Below are 18,538 nucleotides of genomic sequence, written 5' to 3'. Positions count from 1 at the left end.
AGCTGACCAGTGAAAAGAAGCGCGTTTCTTCCTCTCTCTTCCTGCCCGATCCCTTTACTCTCTCTCTCTCTCACACACACACACAAACACACACACACACAGAGGCTACACCGCCTCTGCCTGAGTATTATTATTATTAAACTCCGGAAGTCTCCCGCCCGCCCGTTGTAAAGATCGTGCCGACTGAGGTCATAATGCCGTGAGACTGAGCCGGCTATATTGACCTCTTGTGGAAGGGGCGGGAGAGACTGGGCGGAGGAGTGTGCAGTCGGCAGATACTATCGTGGTAAACTATTCCCTCCTCGGGCCTGGCGGGTTCTTTGCAAAACTGAAAGCAGGGGGTGGGTGTTCGCGCTACCTCTTTTCCGCTTACAACACTTACTAACCGGAGGCGTTGTTTTTTCTTTCTCTGACTCGCAAGTTTGCTTTTGCGGAATTGCGCTTCTTAGAGTATTTTTTATTTTATTTTTTTTAATTTTAATTCCATTTATATCCCGCCCTTCTCCGAAGACTCAGGGCGGCTTACAAGCTTAGCAGTAGCCTTCATTCTATGTATATGCCTGCTTATTAGGGCTTTCACACACACACACCCCAAGCGGCTTTATTACAAAGTCAGCTTAATTGCCCCCAACAACCTGGGTCCTCATTTTACCTACCTCGGAAGGATGGAAGGCTGAGTCAACCTTGAGCCTGGTGGGATGCGAACCTGCACTAATTGCAGGCAGCTGGTGTTACTTAAGGAGGCATTAGCCCACTGCTCCACCAAGGCTTGAGTAGACCTCAAGCCCGGTTATTTTTTTTTTCTCACCGTTTCTCTCTTCTAATATTCTGCACAAAGGAAAGTTATGGGAAAGCAGTAGAAGCCAATGAAAGCTGGGCAGCTGAAGGCCGATGGGCGTCTAGTGGGAGATATGGGTAATTGTAGTGACCTGAAGAGCTTTGTTAGCTTTTACAATGGTGAGGTTGGGGAGAGTTTGCTTAGCAGAAGCTATGTATGACCATTTAGTTAACACTTTGCCACATTTAAAGACAGGAAATGACTACTAGATAACATGGAACAAACCCTGGAAAGTTGGGTTGTTTTGTGTTTTGTGGGCTGGTTCTGGATAGCTCCTAGTTCCCCTTGACTGCCCTTGTAAGCTTATGGGGGGGTCTGTGTTTGCTTGGATGAAAACAAAGCAAAACAAAACATCTCTCTAGAAGTCCCAGGGCTTTTGGTTTCACTGGACAGTTGAAAAATAATGTCCTATAAAAAGGCAAAATCACTTCTGTAATGCTGCCAAAAAATGCAACATGGATGTAGTAGTCAACAGGAACTGAGTTTGACTTGAGGGTGCCTGTGTCCTTAAGAAATTACACAAACACTTCTTTTATATGAAGGATAGTAGGTCCTTGTTAACATGGTTCTAGGGAGGGTTTTCTTATCTCTGACATTTGCTGTCCTTCCTGAGCTGTTTTGAATCTGCTTTGGAAGGCTTCTTTCTCATAATTGGTGCCTCTCTCCATGTGTGTTGGTCTTCATGACATTAAGATGCAGAAGTGATTGAAGAGTTTGCCAAACTGGAAGTCAATGTGTTTTAAGTAAACTGGCCTTTTAAAGGCTTAGTCATATTAAAGTGTGGATGCCACAGTGAGTATTTGCTTTCTGTCATCGTAGCTGGGAAAAGCATGACAGCACTTCGGCGGCAAGTAGATGAATATCATCCGTTGATTCCAGGATACACAGGTAACAATTCACAGCTTTGGCCACTTCTCGGCCACTAACTTGACAAGGATTGCAATGTCCAGATAAAGAGGAAGCCAATGGTCAACTTTCTCAGCTCAGTCTCTTTTTATACTGTTTAATACATTGGTGCACCAATAACAAATGAGATTATAACTTTTATTAGTATTCTAAAGCTAAAAAGAAAGCCTTACATGATCGTATGAAAGGATATTATGTTTAACCAGTAGTGCTTTATCTATATACTGCTAAAGTTCTTGTGCCTTGTAACCTTTAACTGGGTGAAAGAGTGTGTCAAAAGGCAAATTTTTTTCAACCAAGGTATGACGAAAATGCCTAATTTACAGAATGTGTCTAAAATCTGGGAACCATGACTTGAATTGAAATTTGGCATATGTTATAAAACACTTGTGACATAATTATCATAAAGTATTTTATGACATAATACAAAATGTCATAAAATATTTCCTGTGGTCAACCACTGATGATGACTGCGCTATACACTCCAACATGAGATACTTTCAAGACAGGTATATCTCTCTGGATATCTCCCTGAAATTTTAAGAACTTTTCCAGTTCATTAGAAGCTCTGCTATGTTGAAGGCATTGAGTAATCTGGTCAGGAAATCTCTCTGAAACAGTGGCCCAATTTTACTATTCCCTGAAAGGCAAAACTGTTAGCTAGCTCTGGTCCAGTCATAGATGATTGAAATGGATCTGGAATTATGGTCGCTTATCAAACTGAAGATACTCACTGCTACTTTGCACGTGTCATGATTTAGATACAGTACTGGAGTCTTTTATGTACTCTAGCTAATTTGGTATCTGGCACACTAGCTTGCATTGTAATATCTGAGGGAACACCTGCTGCCGGCATCAAGTTCCCTTCGTCCAGTGCGCTCCCACAGGGAGGGTCTTCTCAGGGTCCCACCGGTAAGAGATTGCCGGCGGGTAATACCCAGGGATAGAGCCTTCTCAGTGGGGGCGCCTGCCCTTTGGAACCAGCTGCCAGTGGAGCTGAGGACTAACCTCGACCTCCGTTCATTCCACCGGGGCCTGAAGACCTGGCTCTTCGAGCTCTCTGGCCCAGGCTGAGGATCAATCTTATTTTAACTGGGGTTTTATTTGACGGGCACATACATTTTTTTCTTTTTAAATCTGTTTTAACTTTTGTATTTCGTTTTTTTAATTACCCTGTAAACCGCCCTGAGTCCTTCGGGAAGGGGCGGTATAGAAATGTAATAAAATAAAATAAAATAAATAAATAAATAAATAACTTCTTTCTGGATTAAAACTAGGTTCCGTGCCCCACGTGTATCCAGAGTTGTTTAAATGCTCAGGTTGTGAATGAACCAATGTCTGTAAAGAAATAGTAAGGTAGCAGTCCCTAAATTGATGTCTTTCGGGTAAACTGACCCTCTGTATCCCAGGATTCGTAATCATCCTGATCTGCAATTAATATAGGGGGAGTGGTACTATTTCTGGAGATAATTTAGTTGGGAAGCGCTAATCTTTAATATGTCTTCCAGAAATACCATCAATATCATATTCTTCTTTGCCCTCTTTCTTTGCTGAGAGTTTCATATGACCTTTCAAGGTGAAGACTATCTCCTTTGTTTTTATTTTCATATCTGTAGTTCATGGCAAATATAAAGAGCCCCAATCTTCCTTTCCTTAGTGGGATGCACACCAGACTTTAATCTTTGCCTTGTGCTAGGTATAGTAATTTATATTATAGGGAGGGGTGGGAGAAGCATAATGATCAATTGTTATGAATATAAGTTAATCACCTGGCAAGAGATGGCAAAATGATATAATTTTGAAAGATATAGCCCCAGAGCTAAATGTTCTGTTTTATAACCCAATAAATCAGGGCTCTTTTCACCCATTTTACCACTTTTAGAATATGGCAACATCCGAGTACCACCAGTCGCATAGCAAGGTATCAAAAGCTTGATGACCCAAAAAAAAAGGAAAAAAGTGATGAAGTACAGGTAGTCCTCAACTTACAACAGTTCACTTAGTGACTGTTCAAAGTTACAGTGCACTGGAAAAAGTGACCCCGAAGCCACAGCCAAGCAAGACGCTTGCCCACCCGGCGGCGCTCTCCCTCCTGTCCGAGGTTTTCATTGTTGTGAGCATTTCTGTTGAGGATTGGCAGCAGGGGTGGGGTGTGGTATTTGATTTTTATTCCCCCCATCTAGTGGGTGGTTGCAGCAGGTTTTGGCCACTTCACATGACCCTGGGACACTGTGATTGTCATAAATATGAATCAGTTGCCAAGCATCTGAATGTAAATCACAAGACCCTGGAGATGCTGCAACATTCCAGCTGACAGGTGCTTCTTCTGGGCTCAGAAGCACCAGGATCAGCGCCGAGCTCCAGCTGGAGCTCGGCGCTGATCCTGGTGCGTTCACTGAGCCCTGACAGCCCCAAAGAAGCGCTGATCTTGGCACTTCCACTGAGTCCTGACAGCCCTGCAGCTCCAGCCATCTCTCGCTCAGGCTCATTCCCCTCCCCCGCTACCACTTTTCTAGGATGGTCGCGTACCACCTGCCAGATGCCAATGTACCACAGGTGGTACCCATACCACTGGTTGAAAAGCCCTGCAATAAATAATCTATTTGGCGCACCTTTGTGAATGCAGGCAATAAAACTGATTTTATGATGGACGCTCTAATTAACTAATGAGGTTATAATGAAGTAGCTGCTTCCAAAGGTATGAACTCCTTAAACAGGATGGATGGTCATTGGTTAGGGAAGAAATGATACAAGATTTCTGCTTTTAAGTGTTGGATTAGATCATTGTTTCCCAGCCAGTCATCTCTGATATGTTGGTTGAGGAATTCTGGGAGTTGAAGTCCACAAGTTTTAAAGTTGCCAATTTTGTGGACCCCTGTCGTATATATACATAAACAGTTGACTTAATGAAAAATCCTAAGCTATCCTATTTTGAAGGTTTCTGAATGGCGCCTGACTACATTTCTTTGCTTTTTGTAGGATACATCCCTCTCAGATTCTATCGTGTTGGAACTAGCTTTGGAAATGATTCTGTGTGGTGTGTTAAGACCTTTCGTGATATTACAGAGAGAAAGAATGACCAGGTAGCTGAAATGAGGCATATAGCAGCCACCGCGCCACAGCTACCACCTATCTGCACTAATGAAGAAATATTAAATGTACTTGATGACTATAATTACAAACATCATCCCAATGTGCTGGGTACAGTATGCATAATTTATAATAACTTGAATTTACTTAAATCCCTTTTATTGCTATTGTACTTTAACAGTATTGACAAATAATTGCATCTTTAGTTGTTTTGATTACAGCAGAATCCAGAATATTTGGTTGTTGTGGAAATGGCCGAAAGGCTGTTGGGAGTCTTTGTTAAAGGACTTTTCTCTGAAAAACATCTGGCATAGTTAATGTTTAGGTAGGCAAACATATCTGGCAGTATTGAATATTTAAGATGTGATACAATTCAAGTGTAACAACCACAGTAAACAGTAAGCAATATATAATTTGGACCAAAACAATATTTAAATTAAATTATCATTTGAAAAGTGAGGTCAAACAGGAGAAGAAGTATTCTCATTTTAAAAATAGGCTAATCCTTAGAAGAGGCAATTTGGTAGAAATGAAAAAGCTAAAAGAATAAAAAAGCAGAATGGACATTCATAGTATTTGAGTTATTGCTCCAGGATACAGATTAGGCATTCTATGGATATTCTTTTGATTCAGTTGTATTTTTTGATCTGGACAACTAGAGTCTTCAAATTGGAAATGAACTAAACTTAAGACAGTAAATGTTTAAAAGCATAACCATGTCAAAGGGAATGTTTCTTGCACTATCAATGAATAATGTAATCTTGACTTTGCAATAAAAGATGAAGATTAGGAAGTCAGATGAGCTGAATTGTACAGAATGAAGATACATTGGAACAAAAAGATTGTAAGAAAGAATATTTTTAAGCCAGCCTTACAAGTAACCTTTAAATAGATAAATTAATTTGTCAAAAATTTCTTTCAGTTGCTGATTAAGTGCTGTACAGAGTATACAAATCAGCATGTGAATTGTGTTCTTAATAGATAGCTTATTAATTGATTAGTCTTGCAACTTTATCAAAATATAAAAATACAGAATTTAATTTCAGGGTATAGTGTCTTTAATAGGCTTTTTATTGTACAATAAGTGTCTTAGATTAGGGACTTTGTTGGAAGCCCCCCCAAAGTTGCTTTTTACATGACTCTGAATCATCTTTGGATCTGTTTGTCTTCATGGCATTACTTGTTTCAGGGACTGAAATCACACTTTTTTGTCCTTTTTGCAATATTGGGTTTGAGATGGCCTGTTCTATTAACTTTGTTCTTGCTTCACTGCATCTGAGCTCTTAGGAACAAGCAAACATTTATGTTCAGCCTTTCTGCTAGCAAAGTAATAGAGTCCATGTTATAAGCAAACCCTGTCTTAACTTTAGATTGACAGCCTCTGTAGCAATGTATACAAACTGATTTCTTTTTTACTGCTTAGGATGAATAGTTTTAACAGTCTACAAGGTCTTAATTCTTTTTCCGAGTTGTGACTGTACAGATCCAGAGGCTATGCATGATCTGAATTAGAGTCATTGTAAAAAGGATCTAGGGGCCAAATGCTTCCATTTTTTCCTTCTAGAATTACCCCTAGCAGAAGTTTTTAATTAGAAGGAGAAGAAATGGTTTCACTACAGGATGGTTTCTTCCATCACACTAGATCCTCATCTTGCAAATAGACACATGCATGCAATACATACTGAAACTGTGGATGGGCAGGCCCCTAGCTATTTCTTTATTTTTACGTGGAGTAGGGATCAGGTTATTAATTTATTTGAATATATTCATTTGAATTGATTACCCTCCCAAATCCAATGGATTATTTTTGATACCCTAGAATTTGTAATATGGGAGTGGTAGGCAGAATGTTGTTTGAGTCTTGTTTTGAAATGCTAAGAAAGTAACCACATTCGCTGCCTACCACCAGTCCAAATTTAGATGATTGAAGGTTAGTTTTATAATGGTTTATGAAGGATCAGGAAGGAAAAATCCTGTGAAATGTCTCCCAATGGAAGTGTCCTTTGCCTTAAAGCAGGGGTGTCAAACTCAATTTCACTGAGGGCCGCATCAGCATTGCGGTTGCCCTCAGGGGGCCAGGTGGGTATGCTAGGGTGGGCGTGGCGTACTGGGTGGGCGTGGCTAGAGTGCGAATGACCTACTGGGTGGGCATGGCCAGCTCTACATCGTTCGCATCAAGGGTGCCTATGGGGGTCTGGGCAGGAGTGGGACAGATCTGAGGGTCTCTGGCAGAAGGAGGGTCTCTGGGCCAGGGCCAAGGCAGTGGGGGCCGTTCCCTCACTGTTTCCAGGATGGCTTCGCGGGCCGCATGAAACCGCGGGCCGGATCTGGCCCCCAGGCCTTGTGTTTGACATGTCTGCCTTAAAGGAAGCTGCATATTGCTAATGCTGCCACTGATATTTTCTACTCTGTTTCTGATTGGCATATTCTCAGCATTGATTGTCTTTCCCAAAGTACTCATATTTCGCAAACTTAGTTTTGTTTCTGGTTTCTTTCTAGGAGAATATGGGGGGGGGGAATAACATTTGAGCTCTTGGCTTTTGGATGTATTTCCGGCTTTCTTCATTCCAACTAGAATTTTGCATTCTAGAGGCTTAAGTAGGAAAGACTTTTTTACTAGAAGAAATAAGTGGCAAAAACAGTGCTTTTTGTTCATTTTATTTTTCCCAAATACAGAAGCTTAAGGCTAAATGACAGAGCTTGGTGTTTTATCATCAGAGATGCCAAATTCTGTAGGGTTCTTTTTTCTTTTTGCTCTACTGAAGGGACTTCATGGCTGTTACCCACAACCGAGGCAGGCACTGGATGGGAAGGAAAAGTCTCTTTGATGAATTGTAATGAAGAACAGGATAATAGCAATTCTCTCACTGGGAGGGAGGTATCAGGAGTATATTTCTCCCATGTCAAGTCCTTTGGTGTTTTATGTTTCTTTTTCAAATCATATGCAAGACTGGAAAGATAAAACATGACAAAGGGCTCTAATAACCTTGCTATTTCACTTATGGAGAAACATGTATTGGCTTCTCTCTGTGATTCTGGGTGAACCTGCTTTGTGTCCTCCAAAAAGCTCAACTGGAGGACTAGAAAAAAATACTCTGCAAATTTAGAATTAATTTTCCACAATTGAGGTTCTACTACATATATTATTTAATTTTTATAAGTGAGGCATAATTTTAGGGTGAGTTTTTCCTGTTTAGAGTATTTCACTCCTCTCCTATCAGGTTTTCCACTTTTACTGTAATCAGTCATCAGTCCGTGGATACTCTGTGGTCAGTAGGCATCCTTAGTTCTTGGACTGTTCTGAGAGATCAAAGACTCTAATACAGAGGCCTCCAACTTCCGGGCTGTAGCCCACTGCCAGACCATGGCATATTCAGAACTAGGTGACGCAAGAGGTAGGCTGGTGTGAGCGCACAGCTTCACTTGCACAAGAGGCACCCCAAAGACTTCTCTCATGTGTGAGTGGAACTGCGCGCGCACATGTGTGTGCTGGCCTGCCACTTACGCAGCCCAGTTCCTCTCTCCCACCCAGCTGGGCTGCCAAGTCTGAGTGGCATGAGCACACCCTGCTCAGGTTCGCTGACTCATCAAAGCTGCCTGAGCTGGACACCCGATCTGATTTTGGAGCATTGGGCAGCCTCGGTGAGTCTGAAGGAGCATGAGACCCTCAAAGGCTTCTCTCCTCCACACTAGAAGCTTTTGCAAATAGACAAAAGGTGTCAGGGGAGCGATCTCGCGCTACTTCAGGCCTTCCATCCCTTTGCAAAAGCTTTTGCCCTGGAACATGAAACCGCACCCCAAAGGCTTCTCTTTTGCATGAGTGGAGCTGCATGTGTGTGCGCACCCGTTTACCAGCCCACCATTCACAGAGCCCAGTTCCCCTCTTCCCCCTCCAGTCGGGCCACCAAGCTGCAAAGATTGAGGACCACTGCTCTAGTAGATATTAGCTCTACTATTTATTTATTTTATTTATTTTATTTTATTTTATTTTATTTTATTTTATTTTATTTATTTATTTATTTTATTTTATTTTATTTTATTATTTTATTTTATTTTTATTTTATTTTATTTTATTTTATTTTATTTTATTTTATTTTATTATTTTATTTTATTTTATTTTATTTTATTTTATTTTATTTTTTTATTTTATTTCTATACCGCCCTTCTCCCGAAGGACTCAGGGCGGTGTACAGGGCAATACAATAAAAATACAATATACAAAAGTTAAAAGATATTAAATACTACAGCCCAATTCAATAAGTTAATACAATAAAACAAAATATTAAAATACCCCTAAACCCATCAGACCAGGCCGGCTTGTTCAAATAAATATGTTTTTAGGTCACGTCAGAAGGAGCGAAGGTCGGGAGCCATCCGGAGCTCAACCGGTAAACGGTTCCAAAGGTCTGGTGCGCCCACAGAGAATGCCCTCCCCCTGGGGGCCACCAGTCGACACTCTTTGACTGACGGCACCCTAAGGAGGCCCTTTCTGTGGGAGCGCACTGGACGAAGGGAAGTACAGGTGCTCCCGTAAGTAACCCGGACCCATGCCACTTAGGGCTTTATAGGTCATAACCAGCACCTTGAATCTTACCCGGAGGGCAACCGGAAGCCAATGCAGCTCGCAGAGTAGAGGTGTTACATGGGAGTATCGGGAAACCCCCACCACCACTCGTGCGGCTGCATTCTGCACCAGCTGGAGCCTCTGAGTAGTCCTCAAGGGCAGCCCCATGTAGAGAGCATTGCAGTAGTCCGAACGGGAGGTCACGAGTGCATGAGTGACTGTGCGCAAGGCATCCCAGTCCAGATAGGGCCGCACCAGGCGAACCTGGGCGAAGGCCCCCTAGTCACAGCTCCTATATGATCTTCCAAAGAGAGCTGTGAATCTAGGAGGACACCCAAGTTGCGAGCCGTATCTATGGGGGGTAGTGTCTCAGACTACTGTAGACCAGAAAGCCAACTACATAGAAAGACTAATGCTACTTTTCTTGAGATTAACTATAATAACAGAATTATCAGAATTCCCTGTCTGATAATGCTATACCTTCTCTTTCTTATACTCCCGTGAATTAGGAAGGTCTCTGCCTGAGCCACTTCTGAATGTTATCTTAAAAAGTTTCCATCTGCTTTTGCCTAGGTAACAATTCCTGAATATTTCTGTCAAAGTCATCTTCCTACAGCAGCCTTCCCCACGCTAGCAGTTTTCAGATAGGTAGACACCTCCATAAATTTCCCTAACCAATATATATTTATTTTGACAAGATGTGTGCCAGCCAATTGTAACAAACCTAGGCAGCTTACATCAATAAAACATGAATGGCTTTCCAGAATGAGAAGAAAAAGGGAATTGGGCTGGCCTTATGGAAAATACTGTTTGAGAATGCAGGAGATGTAATACTGTTGGGCTTGTGTGCCTTTAGAATCTTGGGGGAAGAGAATTCACAGACTTTTTGCTTGGTCTGAGTTGCACAGGCAGATTCAGTTCAGAGGAGATGGTCCTGCAGGTGATGAGGCGAAAAATTATCCTTTACTGAAAATACTGGGGCTTGTAAGTTCAGAGAACTGGAGCACTGGGAAGTTTTTCTAAAGAATTATTTTAGGTTTTGCAAAATTTAGAATTTCTTCAAATCTGCTGCTTTGCATCTCTGACTGGAAAAAAATGTGCCATGTAAATGACTTGGGTAGATGTTTCGGCAAGGCTGAGCCACCCCTGTTATATGGTAGGTTCTTAGCAAGCTATTTAAGGGAAGACTTATTGAAATTCTAGGGAATATACCAACACTTGGATCTGTTTTTTCAAATATGGTTAACTTGGACCTGGTTTACATTCCCCCCCCCCCGTACCATTTGGAATCCATGTCAGCCTCCTTTAGCTTCAGCCTCCATTAGCTCAATAATACTTCTTTTGACCATTTTACAGGGCCTGTGGAGACCAAAAGAAGCCTCCTTGAACCACCCATACCAGGCTGGAGTGGCTTTGTGCCCAGGTCCAGGGTAACAGAATTTGGTCATGGAGTACGCTATCATGTGATGGCAGAAAACTGCTACCGAGATTTTAAAAACTCATTAGATGGAGGCAAACAAGATTCCACGTAAGTTGACATTGAGATGTTCAAATGGTGCACATTGCAGTTCTCTCTTGAGAGAATTTTGATTTTATATTACAGAACTGTTTTTGTTAATGGATCAGGAATCATTTGGAAATATAATGTTAATAAATATATAAATTGCATAAGTAATGAACCTTTAAAGCCACAAATGGACTTAAAATGGATCATGGATTGGTCTTTTGTAATGGTCTATTATTATCCTAATAGTGGTGTAGTGGTTAGGGTCTCAGGGTAGAAACCAAGAGACTATGAGCCCCAATCCTACATTTGGCATGAACTCAGAGGGATGACTCTGGGCCAGTCATTCTCTCTTGGTCCTAGAAAAAAAGCAATGGTAACCTCTTCCAAAAATGTTGCCAAGAAAACTTTTAAGAACCTGTCCAGGTGGTCACCAGGAGTCAAGACTGACTCAAAGGAAAAAATAAAAAATTAAATTAAATTAAATTAAATGAATGAATGTAGAGTTTCCTGCCTCTCAGCCTCAGCTGTAATAGTAAGAAAGCCAAATATTTCTGGCAACCAAGCCTAGCCAAACAAGTGTTTGTTATTATTTATTGTTAAGGCAAGAAATTCAGTAGGAGTAAAGCTATTTTGTCTCAGCACGGTTGATTATTTCTGCCAGATAACTGTTAAAAGCTCTAGGAATAAATGATGACAGCCTGACTTGAATTTGGATTTTTGTTTTTTAAAAATAAAAAGTAATTAGTATGAGAAGAAAACTATTAGGAGAATTATGAGAAGACCCAACAGGGTGCATAACAAGAGCCAAAAAAGTTGGAAAATGGCAAGAACTGCTAGAATATTGATATATATTCTATTCTATTCTGTTTTAGGAAAGAAGTGCCTGTAACCAAAGATTCATACCACCAGAGATTCTATAGACCTGAAGGAATGATGCCCAAGTACACTGGCCATATTCCACGTAAGGGTTCAGATTTTATTCTTTGAAACCATGATGGGGCATTCAGCTATTGGCCAAACTCACTTTTCTTTTAATAGCAAGTCTGTCCTAACTTTTGCTTAAAGGAAAAATAGAGGCAGTGCTTTTCTGTGCTTCTTTACAGCTTAGTGATTTTAAACATTGTCTACTGCAACTTTCTCCAGATTTGTTGGGGCACATCTATCATCCAGACCAGCACAGGTTTATGCTGGCTAGAGTAGTGAGTACCTAGAAAACAAACGGTTTTCAGCCAAAATGCTTATGCAGTATCTACTGCAGTATTTCTCAGATTTAGCAACTTAAGATGTGGGGACCTCAGTTCCCAGAATTCCCTAGCCAGCATGGCTAGGGAATTCTGGAAGTTGGTTCGCATGTCTTAAAAGTTGTCAAGTTTGAGAAACTTTGATTTATTGCTAAATTCTTAAAGTAACTGCAGCCTTTTCTAAGACTATATGGTGTAGGTCCTCCTGCTTGAGCAGGGGGCTGGACTAGAAGACCTCCAAGGTCCCTTCCAGCTCTATTCTATTCAAGGAGAAAGAATATGGAGGCCTCTCCTGAAGCTGGAGGAGAATCCCAGGGAAAGATTGCTTGGTTGAAGAAGTTACAACATGAGTCTTCCTGCCGGTGCCAAAGCACTTTTGGCCTTCAAGAATGCTATAATTCTAGCCAGCAAAGGCAGAGCTGTGGGTGGGAGATGTTACGCTTCAAGAAATATAAATCAGAGCTGGAAAGTAGAGGTGACTAACTGAGAGCATGCAGCTAATGTGTACATCAGTCTATAACAGGGATGGGCAACTGTGACTTATGATCTGTGAACTTCAGCACCCAGAATACCCAGATCCTAGAGTTAAGGCCCACAGTAAAGGGATCATAGTTGCCCACCCCAGTCCATAAGCTGTACCACAAAGTTGCTAAAGGAGTTAGTTGATTTAAATTTGTAACCTGAATGTTTAGCATTCACGTATGCTCAACTTTTAAGCAGAACAATGACAATAAGCAATCATATTCTAACTCCGCAAGATGAGTATAAAATAGCAGATGAAATATTTCTGCCCGTGGCTGGATATATTGAAAAAAGCCAAGACTGGCTAGCTTGAATGATAAATTAGAACTGTTTCTGCAAGAAATAAATTTGTTTTTATAGCTTCAAATTTCATAAGTAAGAAAACTCATTATGAAATTCATCTGGCAGCATAGGCACCCATACAGAGTTTAGAATGTTGCAGCTGACACCAAAGACAAGCATAATGAAAATTTCTCCCTCTCACAGCAGTATGGAGGGATCAAGCTTTCCAACATTAGAATTTTGGAATTTGTCCTTCAGTCTTCCCTAAAGAATTGATAAACAGTTTCCATTCCCCCAATGGCTGTTGGATGAGCTTGTGGAGATATAGGTGAAGAGGCATTTAATATCAGGAGGACTCCAAATAGTTTGATTTGTGCAGTCAGATCCCAAACTGGTTGCACATGTTTGTGTTGGAAGCTCCTACGGTGCTGCCTTATTAAAAGGATTAGCCATTTACATCACTGTTGTTCATGGGATGCCTGATTGGGGGCTCCTTTCATGTCCCTGTTAATTGGCTGTTGTTTCCTTGTGCTGCCAAGCCCTGGGCTCCTAAGTACCTGATAAGACGATGGTAAATCTGCAGTCCTGTTGACTGACAGCCCATTTCCCAGACTTCAGTCATTTCCCTGGCTATCATTGTACCTGCACAGCCAACAATCTTATTTCTATATTTCAGCAAGTCTGTTTTTCAAACTACTGTGGAATTGTGGTAAGAAGGTTGCACCTACTTGAATATCTTTCATTCTTTTAGTATGAGGATGCAGTCCTTTTAGAAAAACTAAAATCTAAGCTTGTGTAGTACTTTAGGTCTTTTGGCCCCAAAATATATATTTGAAACAGAATCCGATCTTTTACCAAGGAATTCCCACAGACCAGTGCTTCTTGATCTCAGACTCTTTAAGTGTCTAATGGACTTCACCATCACATCAGTATTCACCATCAATTTTGCTGAAATTCACCCATCTTGAAGGCCTTGAGATTGAGAAACATGGCTGTAGAACATGATACCATATAATAACTGCATTCTTTTTGTTGCAATAGTTAATGTGTTAAGCCAACCATTCCACCATAGAGAAGAAGAAAGTTAAAGACCAACTGGTACATATGATGCAAAATATTTGTATTTTGTAGACGAACGCTCTGGTGTTGGAAGAACATTTGGAAATATATGCAGAAGTTGCTCTGTATGCAATCACACAGATGTGAGCTATGGAGCTTATCTTAGTAAGAAACATAAAATGGAAAAAGGTCAAGACCAAATCAAAGAAGACAAGAAAACCTTAATTGCATAATATTTGAACTGTACCATTAGAAAATTAAAATGAACATTAATGTCTGGAATGGGGCTACTTAAAAACTTTCTCTCTTTGACCAATCATGTGGATGTGTACCAGTATTTAAAAATATGTGATATTTCTTATCAACTCCATTTGTAAGAGAGTTGCTGTGCCAGGAGAGAGCCATAACTTGACATATACAGTAAACTGAGAAGTCACTTCAGTTGGAGAAAATGAATTATTTCAGGGACATCTTTGATGAAGAAGAGGCTTTGAGGATATATGGACAAAATGCAGCTCTCTTTGGGTTTAAGGAAGCATAAAAACTATAAGGTATCAACAAGTAAGGAATTTAAAAGAGATTTCACACAAGATGACTTTCTGCAAAGATGAAATAGCCACCACTTCCAAATACGTTAGCTGAAGTTTTGAAATAAAGAGTAAAATACTGAGAATTGTTTTAAAAATAATTGACACAAGAGTGTTTTCCCAGTTTTTCTGGTGGCAGCCGTGGTCACTGGAAACCAAGAGAAAGAAAGATTATTTTCACAAAGAATGAAATTTCAGTCTGTTTTAAAAAGAGAACAACTGTGATTTTATAGCAGAAGATTGCAGAAGTATCTTAAGAAGAATGTAGAAATGATGTTTGTTCATTCATTGTTTGTAGAAATTTCACTGGGACTGATTTTGCTCTTAAAAGTTCTCCATAATTGTATTTATATTTATTTATGCTTAACAAACAAGACACCATGGTGAAGTTACCTACACAGATGATTGTTCCAGAGTTACTGCATTTTGAGAAAAAAATCTACATTTAAAGAAATAGTCTATTATCCTGCTGTTGAATTTTGTCATGGGCAAAGCACTTATCAGGTGTTTTGCTATTAAGGTGTATTTTTAGAATAACAACTTTAATATTTGAGCAGTTTATATAATATTTTTCCATATGAAAGTACTTTTCTATGTTGATAGAGGTCAGATAATTATGTCATGGTACTTGCTTCAATTGCATTATTTGAAATATTTATGTACATATTAAAATTATCTAATTAATTGCTGTTTTACAGCTGACCCTACAATTTCTGCCAGCATTCCTTCTAGATAATGGTCAGCAGATTTCAGACTTAGACATTTTTAACACTGCAATTGTTCACCAACCATACTTAGACATACCATGGAAAAATACATGCAAAGCACATGCTGATGCATGCCTGATAGATATATGGACCACACTGAAAGCTTATTTTGTGTACACACACAAAAAAACCTCTGTTTTCCCCAGCTTCACTTAAAAGGGATAATATAGTAAATCTGCTTGTTGGATAAACATCCGTCAGTCCTTGCCAATCACCAATTAATCAGCCTCTCCAATCCACATACCCTCAGTATGTGGGCCCAAATTCCCAGAATTCTTAGCAGTAGTCTCCCCTTTCTAGTAAAGTCCAGATTTTTGGAGGGCAACCCTTTTGGGGCGCTGTATTATGATAAAGCAATTTCATCCAATCTTGTGTCCTCAGGGTGACTGAAGTCAATCCGAATTCCAGCCATTCCCAAGCAGAGTGGCTCTTTTGATTGGAAAGGAGAGGGAAATGTATTTGGCTAACTTGGAGAGCACCAGGGGTGGGAGAGAAAACTGTATTAAAGTTTTGTGAAGAGTTGTTAGCATAATAATAAATAAGTGCCTCACTTAATTACCCTCAGGAGGGGTTTTTTCCCCCTTTGCATTTGATTGCATGGTACCTTGTCGAGCATTTCAGTTTCTGAATCTTTCCGTTAAACTGTTAACCTGTACACTTAAATTTTCCTTCTCAGCCTATAATTTGTATGGTCTGCCGTCAGAAAAGGGAGGTAGATTAGATGGCATCTGCTATGCTGCAAACTGTAATTATTAACAGTGTTTTGCATTACAAATGCACCCTTCAAATTCTTTCCTTTGAAGCTTTACACAGGTAATACACACACTGGGACTACTTCAGTCTGTCTTCTTCAGAAAAAGGTGTCTGCAAGAAGAGGTCCCGCTGAGTGGTTCAGATGTGTTGAAACATTAGATTACATGCAGTTCTTCAAGTGAGAAGTTTGGGGTTGCATTCTGCATATTAAAAAAAAAGAAACTCCCAAAGAAATTGCTGCCAACCTTGAGGGGACTACTGGTAGGCCTTGACTTAACAACCACAAATGAGTGCAAAATTACTGTTGTTAAGTGAGACATTTCATTTTATGACCTTTCTTGCCTCACTTGTTAAGTGAATCACTGCAGTTGATAAGTTAGTAACCTGGTTGTTAAGTGAAACTGGCTCGCCCGTTGACTTTGCTTGTCAGAAGGTCGCAAAAGGGGATCACGTGACCCTGGGACCCTGCAGCAGTCATAAATATGAACCAGTTGCCAAGCATCTGAGTTTTGATCACATGATCTTGGGGACGCTGGAAAAGTCATAACTGAAAAACGGACCTAAGTCAGTTCTTTCAGTGCGGCTGTAACTTTGAACTGTCACTAATAGATCTGTTGTGTGTCGAGGACTACCTGTAGTTTTAGCCATCACTCACTGACCACCATTTTCTACACAAAAGAAAGGGTCCAACTCAGGAAACCCCATCTGGAAATTGATAATATACTGTAAGTATGGCAGAATGTGTAAATCAGCATCATTATTGTAAGATATCATTATAACTCAAATGTTCAGCAAGGGAAAATCAATGTAAAAAGTACGTAGATGGGGGAAAGAAGCAGACTCACAAAAGTACAGGCTGCATTGGCTTCACATATGTTAACTTAATGGCTTAGAAATAAGGGGTTTGACTATGTTTCCAGACCCTTTGAACAAAGAAAGCTTTTACTTAGCCATAATTTATGGTTTCAACTACGAGCTTGGGAACAAGCTAATATTAAAGCACAATCACAGGTAGTCCTTGAGTTACAACAGTTCATTTAGTGACAATTCAAAGTTACTATATTGTAACAGAATTGAAAAAAGTGACATAGGTTTTTCACACCATTACAGCATCTCTAGGATCACATGACCAAAATTCAGGTGCCTAGCAACTGACTCATATTGATGATGGTTTCAGTGTCCTGAGGTCATGTGATCACCTCTGACAAGCAAAGTCAGTGGGGAAGCCAAATTCACTTAACCAGGTTACTAACTTAACAACTGTGGCAAGGAAAGTCATAAAATGGAGCAAAATTCATTTAACAACTGTCTCGCTTAGCAACAGAAATTGTCGTAAGTCAAGGACTACCTACAGTTGTTCTAATTGTGGGTGGAGATCTATTTGTCGTGGGCTTAAAACATCCGTTGTAGGAAAAAGCTTATATCCGTTTTCAGCTTCCTATGAGGGACCAAAACATGTTCACTGCTTACAAGCCAGAACTTGGTTTAAAGGTAATAGAAACTTTACTTTTAGATCATATTGTCAAAAATAATAACTTGTTCGATATGATTTTACCTAGAAATGTAGAGATGGTAAAGACCTTTGTTAATAGAAGCTTTTCTTTTTTTGTTCCCCTTTACTGTTCCTGGGTTGTTAAATCCTGGAGAATATACAGTAGCCCTGCACCAAGGAGATGCATTACAGATTTCGTTCTAAACTACCCCAATACTGTGTTTCATTACAGAAATGTCAGCGTGTTTTCAAATGTTGATAGCAAAAGCTGAATTTTGCTGCCAAACTCTATTGAACAGGCTACATCAGTTTCACAAGTCAAATGTCTCTTAATTGATATGATGCTGATCAAAAACTTTGCAATGAATAGTACAGTGTTAAAGTCTGAAAAGACCCATCAATCTTGCATGCACTTTGAGCATATTTTGTTGAAAATAGCATCCTAATTGATAGGCCTGATTATATGGTGAGGAGCCTAATTTGTATATCACAAACTGCAGTCCTTTTGTTATTGGGGAAGTTGACACCTTTACAAGAGAACAATATATGTCAACCAAAATATATACCAATTAGGCCTTAGTGACACACTGAAATGAATGATTTCAGAATATGCTGTATCTACAAATAATATATGGTTTACAGCCACTTGCATTTCAAACAGCAGTTTTCTTTGTTGCTACTATTTTAAAACTGTAAGCATTGAAAAAGGTCACAAAAATATGTCCATTAGCACTGAAAACCAGGAAAATGGACAGCAATTTGGTGTTCATTTAACTTTGCATTTGGTGGGATAGCTGCAAAATGTAGCTTGCTTAAACACTACCCAACAGTACCCAACAAGCATTAATAATGAATGCTTCACTTCATTATTAAAAGAGGATGTTTGATGGAAACCCATTGTTAACGATGAATGCATTGATGTGGTGATTT

General features: G+C 40.0%; 1 protein-coding gene across 1 annotated transcript; it reads left to right on the top strand.

The window, feature by feature from the left end:
* Positions 1–256: 256 nt before the first annotated feature.
* On the top strand, positions 257–14,242 carry SPMIP5 (sperm microtubule inner protein 5; the record flags this gene model as incomplete). The annotated part of the gene is made up of 6 exons (XM_083365085.1): positions 257–286; positions 1,658–1,726; positions 4,724–4,945; positions 10,755–10,926; positions 11,778–11,866; positions 14,082–14,242. Exons 2-6 carry the CDS (start codon positions 1,669–1,671, stop codon positions 14,240–14,242), a joined length of 702 nt encoding a protein of 233 aa, XP_083221211.1. The 5' UTR covers positions 257–286; positions 1,658–1,668.
* Between the last annotated feature and the right edge of the window lie 4,296 nt (positions 14,243–18,538).

This window comes from Vipera ursinii, assembly GCF_947247035.1.
Source record: "Vipera ursinii genome assembly, chromosome: 5".
Lineage (NCBI taxonomy): Eukaryota > Metazoa > Chordata > Lepidosauria > Squamata > Viperidae > Vipera > Vipera ursinii.
This window is presented reverse-complemented; position numbering and strand designations above follow the sequence as displayed.